At 35.1% G+C, this 14,484-nt stretch overlaps 1 protein-coding gene across 9 annotated transcripts in view; it reads left to right on the top strand.

The window, feature by feature from the left end:
* Dnah11 (dynein axonemal heavy chain 11) overlaps positions 1-14,484 on the top strand; it is a 327,476-nt gene that overhangs the window by 61,936 nt on the left and 251,056 nt on the right. For all 9 annotated transcript variants that reach the window (XM_087206427.1, XM_087206426.1, XM_087206425.1 and 6 more), the window contains 7 exons: positions 626-958; positions 1,178-1,432; positions 1,508-1,677; positions 1,898-2,120; positions 6,628-6,744; positions 6,857-6,943; positions 13,322-13,480. In XM_087206427.1, coding sequence (XP_087062553.1) covers positions 626-958; positions 1,178-1,432; positions 1,508-1,677; positions 1,898-2,120; positions 6,628-6,744; positions 6,857-6,943; positions 13,322-13,480 — 1,344 coding nt within the window. The remainder of the gene's footprint in view (positions 1-625; positions 959-1,177; positions 1,433-1,507; positions 1,678-1,897; positions 2,121-6,627; positions 6,745-6,856; positions 6,944-13,321; positions 13,481-14,484) is intronic.

Here is a 14,484-nt window from a genome sequence, read left to right as displayed (position 1 = left end):
GCCGAAAGTTTGCTGAGACTTCACCAATCCAGTGTTTTCCCAGCTAGGTTTCCCACAGGCTACACATGGCTGGTTGGCAAAAAGTATATTCTTTGTGTTTTAATAAGTTTTGGGAAAGATTTAACCAAACCAAATTCAATGGGATTGCTATAATAGGCGCATTGTGAGTCCTCAAGAATGAGCACAGTGCTTCCCTGACTTCCTGGACTTTAGATATCCAGAACAGTGTTTCTGGAAGGTCTAGTTTAAGAAATATCTTCATTTATAAGCAGAGCCCTGGAAGGAAAGTCCAGGGCCTTGGAGAGTTAGAGACAGAGTGAAAACTAGAACCCACGTCTACTATTTCATTGAAACCTAGTATATTTCCATTGTTATTTGAAGACAACAATCTTCATATTGATTTTGCTTTTAAAGAAGGACTTTTAAAAGCATACTGTATGTGAACTTAATGTTATAAAATCCTGCTTAGGTCTTTGTCATTTAGCTTAAGGTTCTGCATTGTAGCATTTGAATGTTTCTGTGCTATGCACAAAAATTCAGTCTTTCTTTAACAAGCCATTTAAGCAAAGCTTTCATTTTTATAATCATTGTTGCTATTCACCTGTTAACACCTGTCTGTTTCCAGGAGAACAGGAAGCTCTTCAAAGCCAATCCTTCTCTGGATGCCTGGAAAATTTATGTAGAATTCATTGATGATATTGTGGTGGAAGGCTTTTTTCAGGCTATAGCGCATGACTTAGACTTCTTTCTGATGAATACAGAGAAACAATTGAAGCCTGCACCATTTTTTCAAGCACAAATGATTTTAATGCCCCCTGAGATTGTGTTTAAACCTCCCTTAGAAAGAGAGGCTGGGGATGGCATCTATGACCTGGTGGAAGAGATGCTGTGCAGTAGTTTCAGAATGTCTGCCCAGATGAAGCGAGTAGCAGCACATCTGGAAATAGCAAATTACCAGGTATGTTGTTTTTGGAAAGATATAGCTTTTATATTAATGTTTCATTAATCTGTGGTAATGGGAAGCACAAGGAAAGAAGTTGATAAAAGCAACATGATTTTTAAATTTTGCCAGTTACTCTCCCTTTGAAGAATTGTTATGTTTGAAGATAATGTTATGTTGCCATAATCAATAGAACAAGTTTAGTTTGAATAAATGCTTGGTTTTCTTCTCCTTTAGAATGATATGGATACCATGTTAGGCTTGGCAGAGGCCAGGCAGGAGATAATGAACAGAGTGGGCGATGTCATCAACAAAGTCTTAGACTTTAGAAATTCCTTGGAGACCTATGCTTATCTCTGGGTGGATGACCGCACAGAGTTCATGAGGCATTTTCTCCTGTATGGTCACACGGCATCATCTGAGGAAATGGATGCTCACACAAATGAAGATGTTCCTGAACAGCCACCAACTCTTGAACAATTCAAAGAACAGGCAAGGAAAAACCTTTAGAATTTGATGTAATTGGATTTTCATGGCACTATTATAGTTTTTTTTTCTAATCTGTAGATCGACATTTATGAAGCTTTGTATGTTCAGATGAGCAAGTTGGATGACTTCAGAGTCTTTAATAGTTGGTTTAAGGTGGACATGAAACGATTCAAAGTGACCTTGCTGAATGTGATTAAGAAATGGAGCTGGATGTTTCAGGAGCATCTGTTGAGATTTGTCATCGACAGGTAGTCTGTGTACTTTGGTATTTGAAATTATACTGACTTTTGTTAAAAGTTGACTGGTTTCTAATTGAGAGATTAAAGAAAATTAATACTACCGATCTCATAATAGAGCTAATGAGTAATGTTTAATTGGATACATAGTGAAAATAAAATTCAGCTCTCATGCTACTAAATCACTTAACAAACTTTGTGTGTCATATATATTTTATATATATTTTAATAGTCTGAATGAGCTGCAGGAATTTATGAAGGATACAGATGCAGGACTTCAAAGAAAACCAAGTGAAGGTGACCACGATGGTTTAGTTGACATCATGGGGAATCTACTGGCTGTAAGAAGCCGACAGAGAGCTACTGATGAACTCTTTGAACCTCTGAAGGAAACCATCACACTCCTGGAAAGCTATGGCCAGAAGATGCCTGAGCAAGTCTATGCTCAGCTGGAGGTATATAGAGGTTAGGGACTCATGATTTCCACAAATTGAACATCACCTTAATCAAGGACTTTCACATGAACTCTCTCTTGTAACCATCTATACTATAGACACTAATGTTTTCATTTTATAGGTTAGGAATCTGAATGTTAAAGTGTTATACTTTTTCAAAGTCACACAAGTAGCAAAGACAGCCAATTCGCAACTCTAGGTGTTTCATGACAAAATAATCACTCCTACCACTGGGTTCCACTGCCTTCCTGGCAGAGTTATATTGAGGTTGTAGAAAGTCTCTCAGTCACTTTTGAGTCTCTGTTTTACCATCACTTTCTCACATGGACTATATCCCTGCTCTTCTTCATTCAAAACTGCCTGTCAGTTGAAAAGTGTCCTAGTCCTGGAAACATATCTTGGGCATGTTAATAAAGAATAAAAAAAATGGATGAAGCCTGATTTGGATGAAGAAATCACTATCTCCCAAAGAGATTTCTATGCTGTCATTTTCTATGCTCTGTTTGGTGTCTGCTGTGTGCAAGTGATGATCAAAGTCTTTTTAATTATATCTGAAATCATGAGCAAAGATCTCAAAATTGAGGCTCTGTTCTCTTGCTGTATTGAAGTTCTTGTAGATGGTATTTGTCTGTGTGTAGACTTCCAGGCTGGGCTTACATTTACTTTGGAAATATGAGATCAGTGGACACATAAGCCAAAAACTTTCATGGGATTCTAGTTCATGTAGTTCAGTGGTCTGAGCCCAGAACTGAAATGTAGGTTTGTTTTCAAGAACTGTATGAGTCCATCTCATCTGCTTACCTCAGCTAGTTAATGTCTTAGAGCATGCTTCCTTTTCAATAAAGCATTTCTTGTGATTCTTTAAAAATTTTGTACTAGTTCTCTCCAAGTTCTCACTTTCTGTTCTTTCTCTCATTCAGGTGAGATTTATAATTGAGATAATATAAAAGTAAATTTTAAAGTATATAATTCAGTGATGTTTAGTATACTATATTCACAATGTTTTGCAACCACTGCTTCTATTTAGTTGCAAAAAATTTCCTCATCCCAAAAAGAAACTCAGTTCCCATTAGTTGTTAGTCTTCACTTTTTTCCTCCCATCCTAGCCACCCTCTACCCTCTAAACCTTGGTAACTGCCCATGTTTGTCTGCGTCCAGTTTCCTTATTCTTAATTTTTTTATAAATAGAATCATACAGTATAACTTATTTTATGCTTCGCTTCTTTCACTTGATGTACATAATGCTTCCAGAGTTTCTTTGCTTGTATCAATACTACATGCCTTTTTATGGCTGAATAAAAGTCCATTGTTTGCTTTTACTGAAGTTTGCCTACCCATTCATCTTTTGATGGATATTTGGGTGGTTTCCATTTTTTTTCTGTGATGAATAGTATTGCTGTGAACATTAGTGTATTAGCATTTGTTGGAATACCTGTTTTACTAGGATTTTTTTTTGTATACATTAGAAGTGGAATTATTGGAATTACTGGGTCATATGGTAGTCGTGTACTTTTTGAGGAACTGCCAATCTGATTTTTCACAGTGATTGCCCATTTTAAATCCCTCATTTTGTTTTGTGAGTTTTAAGTGCAACAGTGTGTTTACAAGTCCTCTCTTGACTAAAAAGACTATAAAAATTACTATGTATAAATTATTCTATTTAAGTACTGTATAAAACTTCATAGGACTGACAATATTAAGACATAGAGAGAGATGATTAGCTGTTGACAGAAACATAAAACCAATAGATGAAATACTGGTAGTCATAGCAGCACCAACCATAAATAGCTCTTTTTAAAAGAAAGATTTGGATATTCTTTGAATCAGATTTTGGACCTTGTCTTAGTCACTTTCCTGTTATTGGGACCCAACGCTTGATGCCCACAACTTAAAAGGAGAAGAAGTTTATTTTGGTTTACGATTTTTAGAAGATTCAGTTCACAGTTTGCTGGCTCCAAAGCAGGAAGGGTCTGGCATAGGCAGAAAGAGAGAGGAGGAGCCCGGAAGGAAGATTCACCAGTCCAAGGCCATGCCCCCACTGATCTGCCCCCAGCTCCGAACAGCACCCCACAATCCAGTCACTTTCCAAAAACCTCACCTCTGAATACATTAGGCTTTGGGGGGGTGCATCCTAGACCTAAACCATAACACCTTGAAATATAGAGAAGCCAGTCAAATCATCAATAACTGATGAGAGGAATTTTAGCCATGGCCTCCAGAATTTGTATTATGAAAGTCTGGCTCACTCTGGTTCTGGTGGTATTGAAAATATTAGACTTTTTAGTATTTTGAAAGCAATACAACTTTAATTATGTATATCACTATGCAAGCTATTTAGGCTGGTCAGGAGAAAAAAATAAGATTCAAGTTGTGTATAAAGGGTAACAGGATGCCAATTTCATTTAATTAATGCAACTTTTGATAATTACACTACTTCTTCATTCTCATGAATGTTATAGCATTTTCCAAATTTTGGTCTATGTGCTATGCTAAAAAGAGACCCTTTTAGAAGTGATTGTGCTCTTAGGAACTCAAGGATTAGTTTCTTAAATTCAAGGAAATTTACCAATAACAGGATCACTTCTGAGTACAGCATCTTTTCAGCCTGTCTCTTTTTTCCATTTCTGTTTCACCCATGTAGTTTTAAATTCCGTTCTTGTTACATTTTACCTCAGCCACAACAGTAGTCTCTTAACTTACTGCATTCCTCCTCCACCCTGACTATAATCCACTTTGGTGAGATTGAAGTTCTAATCTACAGGTTTTAAATCCTTCTCTGCTCAGAAACCTTTATTGACTGCTACTAGTTTTGTGACTTTCACTGTCCCTAGGATCCCATATGAGCACCCCAGCCTGTGAGATGAGGTAGCTGCACCTGAAAGGACCTGACACTGTTCTGTCTGTCAAACTAGTCATTCTTTTGAGCCTCAGATTCAATATTACCTCCTTGAGAGGATCGTATCAGTTAGATAGACCTTGGAGATCATCTGGTCTTTTGATTTCAGGAACATTTATTTTTGTCAAGTGAAAGCCTGCTTGGAATCTCTACACATAAAGCAGGTCTGCTGTGTTTAAGGCCGTGACTTCTCCCTGGCTTCCCAGCTGGGGCCCCTGAAAGGACTCTGTGTAATAGGGCTCCGTGGAATGGACTTGGAAAAGTAGAATGAGACTCTGAACAGTTAAGGACACAGGATTTTGAAGAGAGGAAACACAAAATGGAATGACAGGGGCTTCTGAGTCGGGGCTTCTTGGTTCCTGATTGAGTAGGTATTCCTGTCATGACACAGATTGTCTCCTGTTTTGGTTCCACGACACCCAGCCCTACTGGTAAAAGTTAGCATATTCTTTCATCTAGAATAGTTACTGTGTGTGCCTCTTGCTCACTAAGGTTGTATAATGATTTCAGTAAAGAATATATTTTACTCTGAAGCATCCCTTCCACTGTACAAGTATTTATATGTAGCACAGTGTTCTCTTCATAATTGGCAGTTACTGAATCATTCATCAAATATTTATTGAAGGTTACATAATCGTTTGTAGAACCTTTGAATTTTGCACTTTGGCTAAACAAGTAGAGTCTGGTCACTATGGATGATTTTGTACAACAAAACAATTTCGGTGTCCCAGGAGATGATCCAGAGAAACAATGTCTTGTTAGTCTGGACACAAGGAATGCTTTTTGATGGTAATTATGCACCATGGCTCTTCGGAGAAAATAACTTACTTTTGACCTATTTGCACTATGTGCAGGAATGGCAGAGTTGAGTTGATAGCTGAACTATTTATTGCTTCTTTTGTCAAATATTAAATAGGAATTAACCCCCTTTCCTTTTGCCTCTACTCCCTTCAAAACTTCTGGTTCTCTAAAATAAAACAACTTTAATGGGAAAACTCTACATCAAGAAAGAGTACATACAGCCGGGGATTTAGCTTAGTGGTACTGCCGCCTGCCTCATAAGTGCAAGGTTCCAAGTTCGATCCCCGGTACCAAAAAAAAAAAAGAGTACATACAGAGGAGCCCAAGGAACCAGAATAAAGTGAGGATGAGACTGATTCACATTTTCATCTTTGCTTCCCCATATTCAAAGGGTCTTTTTCTTTTTTTTTACTTGTTAAATTGCTAAATCCATTTCTGGTTGTTGAGTTGAGTAAAGTCATTTGCAGAGTACTTTAATTTTGTTCCCACAGTAGCAAAAACAGTTTGAAAAATTGTATTTTGAAAAGATTTCCACTGTTTCTGAGATGAAGAAAACTTTGGCATATGGCTGGAAGGTGTGAACCCAGAAAGGCCTGCGAGTCAGCCTGTTTTTCAACCCTGGCTCTCAGCCTGGGAATCAGTCAGTCTTAATCAGTCTCCCACCCTTTTCCTCCCCCCTTTCCTTCCTCCCTCAGATAAAATCTTTATATAAAAATAAAAAGATGTCATGGATTAGTGTAAAGTAATTAAAATAATTTAATCCTGTATTAGGAATTGAACTAACTTCCCATTTGCACCTTTATTTTTTAGGAATTACCTGAAAAATGGGAAACAACCAAGAAGATTGCAGCAACAGTTAGACATGAAGTTTCACCTCTCCAAAATGCAGAAGTCTCTCTTATACGGAAAAAATGTATTTTATTTGATGTAAGCTAGTTACCAAGTTTTTGTTTGCTTATTTTTAAGAAACGTTTTACAAAGATTATTGAAACCTTTTTTTTTTTTTTTTTTGAGATTTGCTTTTTTTCTCTCCCACCAGGAAAAGCAGGCAGAGTTCAGAGAGAGGTTCAGAAGCTACGCCCCTCTTGGTTTTAATGCAGAAAACCCATATACAGTGCTTGATAAGGTAATACAGATCTCAAATATCTTGTATAATAACTACTTTAGAAGATAAGGTTAGATGCTGAGATACTGCTGTATTTTGCCATTAGTTACAGAAGTTCAGTCAGTAGTAGTTTTCCTCAAGAAAATTACAGTGTGTTTTAAATCATGTCATCTAAAAACACCATCATCAAAGTAATAGCTATTGCTATTTTTTGAGTACTTACTATATATCAAGAATTCTGTTAGGCATACTGCATTTTGTTTAGCTCTCAAAATCTTTCTATGATACAGATTCTATTACTGTCCCTATTTCAGATAAAGAAATTTATGTAATTAAATAATTTATTGGATGTTAGAGTTAGTAAATGACAGAACTGTAATTAAAATTCTATCTAAGTCTTACCAAAAAAAAGGAAAGACACAAATTAATGCAATTAGAAATGAAACACTGCCAAAATCTGGAAAATTATTAGCATCTACTTCACAAAGATATATGCCACATAATTGTAGAACTCAGAAGAAATGGAGAGATTTCCTGGATACATATGAATTGCCAAAACTGAACCAAGAAGACTTAAAAATCTTGAACACTTCAATAACATGCAATGAAACTGAAGCAGTAAAAAAAAAAAAAACAACTACCAAGAAACTGATGATTTCACAGCCAATTCTACAGGAACTTCAGGGAAGATCTAACACCAATAGTCAAACTTTCTAATAAAATGAGGGAGGAGGAGTACTTCTAAAATCAACTATAGGCTAATTTCTCTAATAATGCAGATGCACAAATCTTTAACAAGATACTGCCAAACAGAATGCAACAAATCATCAAAAAGATCAGACACCATGACCAAGTAGGCTTCATCCCAGAGATGCAAGAATGTTTTACATGCAAATCAGTAAATGTAATTCACATAAACAGAAGCAAGGATAAAAATCACATAATCATCTGAATAGATGCAGAGAAATCTTTTGGCAAAATTCAATATTCATTCATGATAAAAACCTAGAAGAAAATAAGTATAGAAGGTCTATCTCAACATGATAAAAGCTGTCTATGACCAACTTGCCAACATCATTTTAAATGGGGAAAAGCTGAAAACCTTCCCTCTAAAATCAGGACAACAACAAGGATGTCTATTATCACCACTCCTGTTCAACGTAGTCCTTGAAACATTAGCCAGAGCAATAAGACAAGAAAAAGTAAGAAAAGAGATAGGTATAGGAATGGAAGAAGTCAAAATATCATTATTTGCAGATGATGTGATCCTTTACTTACAAGATTCAAAAAACCCCACCAAAAGACCCTTAGAATTGATAGCCAAATTCAGCAGTATAGCAAGATATAAAAGAAACACAAAAATCAATAGCATTCCTATACACTAATAACAAACTCACTGAAAAATAGGAAAACAATGCCATTAACAATAGCATCAAAAAATTTAAATACTTTGGTATCAACCTAACTAAGGAGGTGAAAGACCTCTACAATGAAAATTATATCAGACTGAAAGAGGAAATCAAGGAGGGCATCAGAAAATGGAAAAATTTCTGATCTTGATTAGGCAGAACCAATAAAATAAAAATGGCTGCACAAAATTAATGTACAGATTTAATCCAATCTCAATCAAAATAGCATTTCTCACAGATGTAGAGAAAACAATCCTAAAATTTATATGGAATCAGAAGAGACCCAGAATAGCAAAAGCAATGCTGGGTAACAAAATTAAAGCAGGCAGCTTCACAATCCCATACTTGAAGTTAGATTATAAAGCTACAGTGATTAAAACAGCATAGTACTGGCACAAAAACAGAAATGTAGATTAATGGAACAGACTAGAGCAGTAATGGCAAACCTTTTAGAGCTTTCAATGATAACAAAATAGCTGACTGTGGCATGTGTGCCATAGGTTCACCACCACTGGACTAGAGGATGCAGAAAAAACCCAGGCACATTCAGCTATTTTGACCTAGAGGTTAAAAAAAAAAGCCCATACACTGGAGCAAAGATAGCCTCTTTTTGGTTTTTTTTGTTTTGGTACTGGGGATCGAACTTGGGTCCTTCCGCTTGCGAGGCAGGCAGCGGAACCACTGAGCTAAATCCCTGTCCCAGATAGCCTCTTTAATAAATTATTCTGGGATAATTAGATATCCATATGCAGAAGATTGAGTTTAGACCCATATATCTCACCATGTACTAAACTAAAGTCAAAATAAATCAATGGTCTAAATGTTAACCTCCTGGAAGATAAAATAGGTACAACTCTTTTTTTTTTGTACCGGGAATTGAACTTGGGACCTTACGCTTGTGAGGCAGGCAGCAGAACCACTGAGCTAAATCCCCAGGACAACTCTTGAAGACATAGGCATAGTCATGGACTTTCTGAACAGACCCGCAATGGCACAAGAAATAATACTCAACAGAGAGGATCATATCAAATTAAAAACCTTCTAAAAAAAAAAAACCTGTGCAGCAAAGGAAACAACCAACAGAGTGAAGAGACAATCTACAGAATGACAAAAAAGTTTTTGCCAGCTATTCCTCAGATAGAGGACTTTTATTCCTCAGATAGAGGACTTACTTACATCGAGAATATATAAAAAAGTCAAAAAATTAAAAGACCCAATTAAAAAATAGGCAACCAAAATGAATAGACATTTTGCAGAAGTACAAATGGCCAGTAAATACAAAAAATGCTCATCATCACTGGCCATCAGAGAAATGCAATTTTAAACTACACTGGCATACCATCTTAGCTAAAAAGAATGGCTATCACGAAAAATTTAATAACGACAAATGGTGGGGAGGATGTGAGAAAAAAAGAAACTTTACTATATTGTCAGTGAGAATGTAAACTAGTACAGTCACTATAGAAATCAGTATATTCATCAAAAAGCTAAAGAGAGAAATTCATTTGACCCAGCTATCTCCCTTCCAGATAATCTTCCTAAAAGAGTTAAAATCATCATATTACAGGGATACATGCATACCCATACCCACATTTATAGCAGCTCAATTTATAACAGCTAGATCTTGGAAACAGCATATATTTCCATCAACAGATGAACAGAAAATGTGGTGCCTATACACAGTGGAGTACTACATTGCCATAAAGATAAATTTGAGACATTTTTAGGTAAATGGATGTAACTTGAAAACTTAATGTTAAGTGAAATAAGTCAGATACACAAGCTCAAGTATTGTATGGGTTTTCTTATATAGAAACATTATACATATATGTACGTGAACATATACTACATACATATATATGAATATATATTCATAAAGAGCAAAATAGAGGAGATAAATAGGAAATAGGAAGAAGTTCAAATACTTCCCCAAATTACAAATCTCATTGTTTAAAAATATTTCAATATATATTTTAATTGATTCCATTTATACTACTAGTTTATCTTGGTTTGTTGAAAAGAATGATTTGTGTTGTTACCTGTTTTTTGTAAGAATCTTTTTGGTTTATTCTTTTAGTTTGAGTAACTACTTTGAAGACAGTGATGCACAGTGTAATGATTATTGTTCTCATTTAATTATGACATTTTGTTTTATTTTTCATGAAATGAAAAAAGTCTGGCTAACTTTTAAAAAAGGAAATTCTCATCATTGTACTCAGCAAGGGTACATACATTTTGCTAATGTGTTTGTTCCCATGTGATATTTTGTTAGCAATATTTACCCATAGGAAAGTTCATAATTTACTCTTAAATTTGGACATGAATATTACTGTCTCTCATTTCTAATTTATAATGAACTACTTTATTATAAACGACTATAAGAATGAATAGAGTGGGCGAGTAATCACAAATAGTCACAAGAGGTTAAAAAGATGCTTTAAACTTTTATTAGAAAAATGGTTCTTTGGGCTGAGGATTTAGCTCAGTGGTTCCAGCGCCTGCTTCACAAGTGCAAGGTCCTGAGTTCGATCCCTAGTACCAAAAAAAAAACAAAACAGAAAAATAGTTTTTTGAGAAATTGACTTTGTGAAAATTAAATTAGCAGCAGGATCAGTTTTTGAGCTTTGCATCTGGGATGCCATCCTGATCCATTTTCCTGATGGAGATAGTCTTTCCCTAAGACTGGTGTCCAGTTTGACAAAGCTATTACTTCTCTTTTCAAACTTCACATCGAATTTTATTTTAATTGCTTTTAACCCTATTTAGAAAACAACATTCTACAGCATAAGGTCTTCTTTTTTCTTTCACTTGGCTGAAGAAGACTCATTAAAATATTCATTGAAAAGGAATATGTTAGCGTATGCTAATAAAGTTGGATTTTCTTTTCTTTTATTTTTTCAAGGATTATATCCAAATCACCAGTGACCTGAACAGATTGTGGATAGGGAATTGCTTTTTACTTCACTGACAAAAGTGTAGTATGTAAGCCTTTATGACTTACCAGTGGTAAGATATTGAATCCTACCATTCCTGTGCTATGTAATAACATATAGTTATATATTTAAAAGAGGAGATGCTTATTCTATACCTACAGAATGCATGGGGGGACCTTTTAAATATAATAGGTTTTGATTAACTTTTTTTGAAGTTATTTTCTTAGTGTGTTTGTTCAGACTGCATATCTCACATTTATCTAATTGTTCTCAACTGAAGACATGTGTATTCTTGTTCTGGCCTGGTGTAGTAGACCATAGTACACACTCCAAAAGTCAGAAACCGTCAGCCTTCCCGGAATAAGGGAAGAAGTGTGGTGTGCTGAATTTCTTTCTTTTCAAAAGAAATTTAATAGTGACATTCCTTGGTAAAGTGTTGTTGTTCCTTCATACCCAAAGACACAGTAACCAATTGAATTAACTTAACAGGGTATGTATTTCTAGGAATGATAGAATTAATATGTTTAATTGGAAAATGGTACATGTTTATAGGAATAATGAAATTAGTATAAGTAATAAGAAGTCAGAAAATAATTAAAAATAAATGAAAAAGATAAAAGGTATGCTTTTAGTCTACCCATCATTTTATGTAAGGGACTTGAGCATTCCTTGGGGTTCCTGGAACCAGTCCCTTGCATAACTGAGGCATGAATATGTTGTACAACATGGTGACTGTAGTTTAATAATAATACATTTTATTTTGAAAATCCTTAAGGTCTTATATATTCTCATTGCAAAATAAAAAAGTAATGCATATGTTAATTAGCTTGAGTCATTCCACAATGACTCATTTTATGTTGTATATAAGTAAATAAAAATTTTTATATTGTATATAAGTAAATGACATTTTTGTCAACTAGAGAGAGTTGACAAAAGGATTAAGTATTGGTTTTTAAAATTAAAAAGACTATTAAAATCAAAGTAATATTAAAGTTGTTGAATATTGGGAAGAGGGTAGGAGAAAATATAAAGTGGAAAAACAAAGTCCAGTTCCTTTTTTTGCAAAGCTAGTAACCTAGTGTAGTTTATGAACATGATCAATCAATTAAAAAAATAAAGAACAGCTTGAGCATAGAATTGAGAATTTCAGAAAGGGCACCAGGCCTATGGAACTTGGGGGTGGCTTTCCTGCCTTGCAGGTTCTGTACTTTTCAAACTTTGACCCTGCAGATATGGTGAAAGTTGAAATTTAAAAATTATCACATTTAAAGTCATATTGCCATCAGTCCCCCTCAGATTACTTGTATTACTCACCCTCACCTTGAACACATTTATCTCATTGTTCTTGGCAATGTGTTCTTTATTGTAAAAGGTTTTTTTTTCTCAGTTTAAGTACTCACCATATTTCTCCATCACCCGTTACATACTTCTTTGTTAATAGAAAGCTGAAAGTGAGAGTTGGCTCATCAAGAAAGAAGAAATGAGCCTGTATATATGTGATGTAAAACATAAGCTTTTCTACATAGATGAGAGGGTAGATGAAACTTGGCAGAGACAATCATAAGATGAAATTTTCATATTGGGTTGTGTTTTTAGCTCTGGTGTTTTGCTTTATGAATTCTCATGTGCTGTTTATACTATTAATAAACTGTGGGGTAGTTTTTTAAATCAGAGGGTTTTTTTAAAAGATAATTTATTTTTACATGGAAAATGTCTAGTGCCTGATCTTTCGCTCCCCTGTGAAGTTCCCAACCACACAGTGAAAGTCGACAGGCGTTATTGTATTCATAGAAATCTGATGCCACAGCAAATTTTGCTGATATATGTGCACAGGGAGAATATTGGTGGCATTCTTAAATGTATTAATCTTTACTCTCACTTTTGAGTAGCTGTTAGTTTGCTGATCAGAAGCCTTCTACATGCTACCAATAATTATACTGCAGGGTTTTTTTTTAAAATCTTTTTAAAATCAGAATTTGAAACGTTGAAATGTGCAGAGCTACAGGATGAGGCGGCCTGTCTGGTGGTTTGCGTGCAGATGTGTGTTTTCTCCTTAGGCAAATCTGGAACTCGAGGCATTAGAGGAAGAAATGTTGCAAATACAGGAATCTGCTCGCCTCTTTGAAGTGGCTCTTCCAGAGTACAAACAGATGAAACAGTATCGCAAAGAAATACAATTGCTCAAGGGACTCTGGGATGTCATTATTTATGTTAGAGTAAGATATGCTTTTTTGGTTTCTTTTTCTTTCTTTCTTTTAGTAGCTCCTTTGTATAAACATGCAATTTTTAGTGTCTGTATCATTCTGTTTGGATGTGGTGAAATACACATTAGATTTCACCCCCTACCCTACAAATTAGGGTTCAAGTATCACTGTTAGTAAAATGATCCCATGAATATCAGGCTTTTAAGAAAATTTTTAAGCTTACTCATTAAAACAGTGATGTTTAAAATACTATATTGTCATTTCAAATGCAGTTAATGAACATTAAATCAGTTGAATAAAATTTTGTATACATTTATTTTGCATATAAACAAATACTCTGGATTTAGGAATTTAATGAAGTGAAAAAGTGCATTTTGTGTGTTCCTTTTTTTTTTTTCTTTTTGCAGTGAGGGGATCATATGCAGGGCCTTGTGCATTTTAGGCAAGTGCTCTATCCCATTGAGCTTTGTCCCTAGCAGTGGGTTCTATGCCCTTTTTTAGTGCATGTTAGTTTTACAGAATAATGAATACATCCATATGACATATTTTGTATTGGTTGTTTCTGTCTTTAGTTCAGGGTGAAACTTTGTGTGACAAAGTGCCCCAGATCCTTTAGGAGATACAAAGGATATAAATAAAAATTAATATATAAATATGTGGTACATATACATAGTCACCTGCCCATAGAAGCTCATGCATGTACCCATGTTTTTCTTATGTGTGCGCATAAATAAGTAGAACCTTATTAAAAATGACATTGGAGCTGGGGATTTAGCTCAGTGGTTTTGCCGCCTGCTGCACAAGCACAAGGACCCGAGTTCGATCTCCAGTACCAAAACAAAAAAGACATTAATTTGTATGTGGTTAATTAAGTTGAAAACTTAAGTATAAAAATAAGCTCTAGGGAACTAGGCATATTGCAACATGTATTATACATAATTGTCCTAAGTTAGCTGAAAGCCATATACAGATATATTAAGGTATAAAATATAGTCAAAAAGTAGTTAATGAAAGTT

The sequence above is a fragment of the Heterocephalus glaber genome, unplaced genomic scaffold, assembly GCF_053883595.1.
Source record: "Heterocephalus glaber isolate CG9 unplaced genomic scaffold, H.glaber_assembly_v1.0 deba00000676, whole genome shotgun sequence".
Taxonomy (NCBI): Eukaryota; Metazoa; Chordata; class Mammalia; order Rodentia; family Bathyergidae; genus Heterocephalus; species Heterocephalus glaber.
Note: the sequence above shows the minus strand (reverse complement) of the source record. Positions and strands in the feature narration are given on the sequence as shown.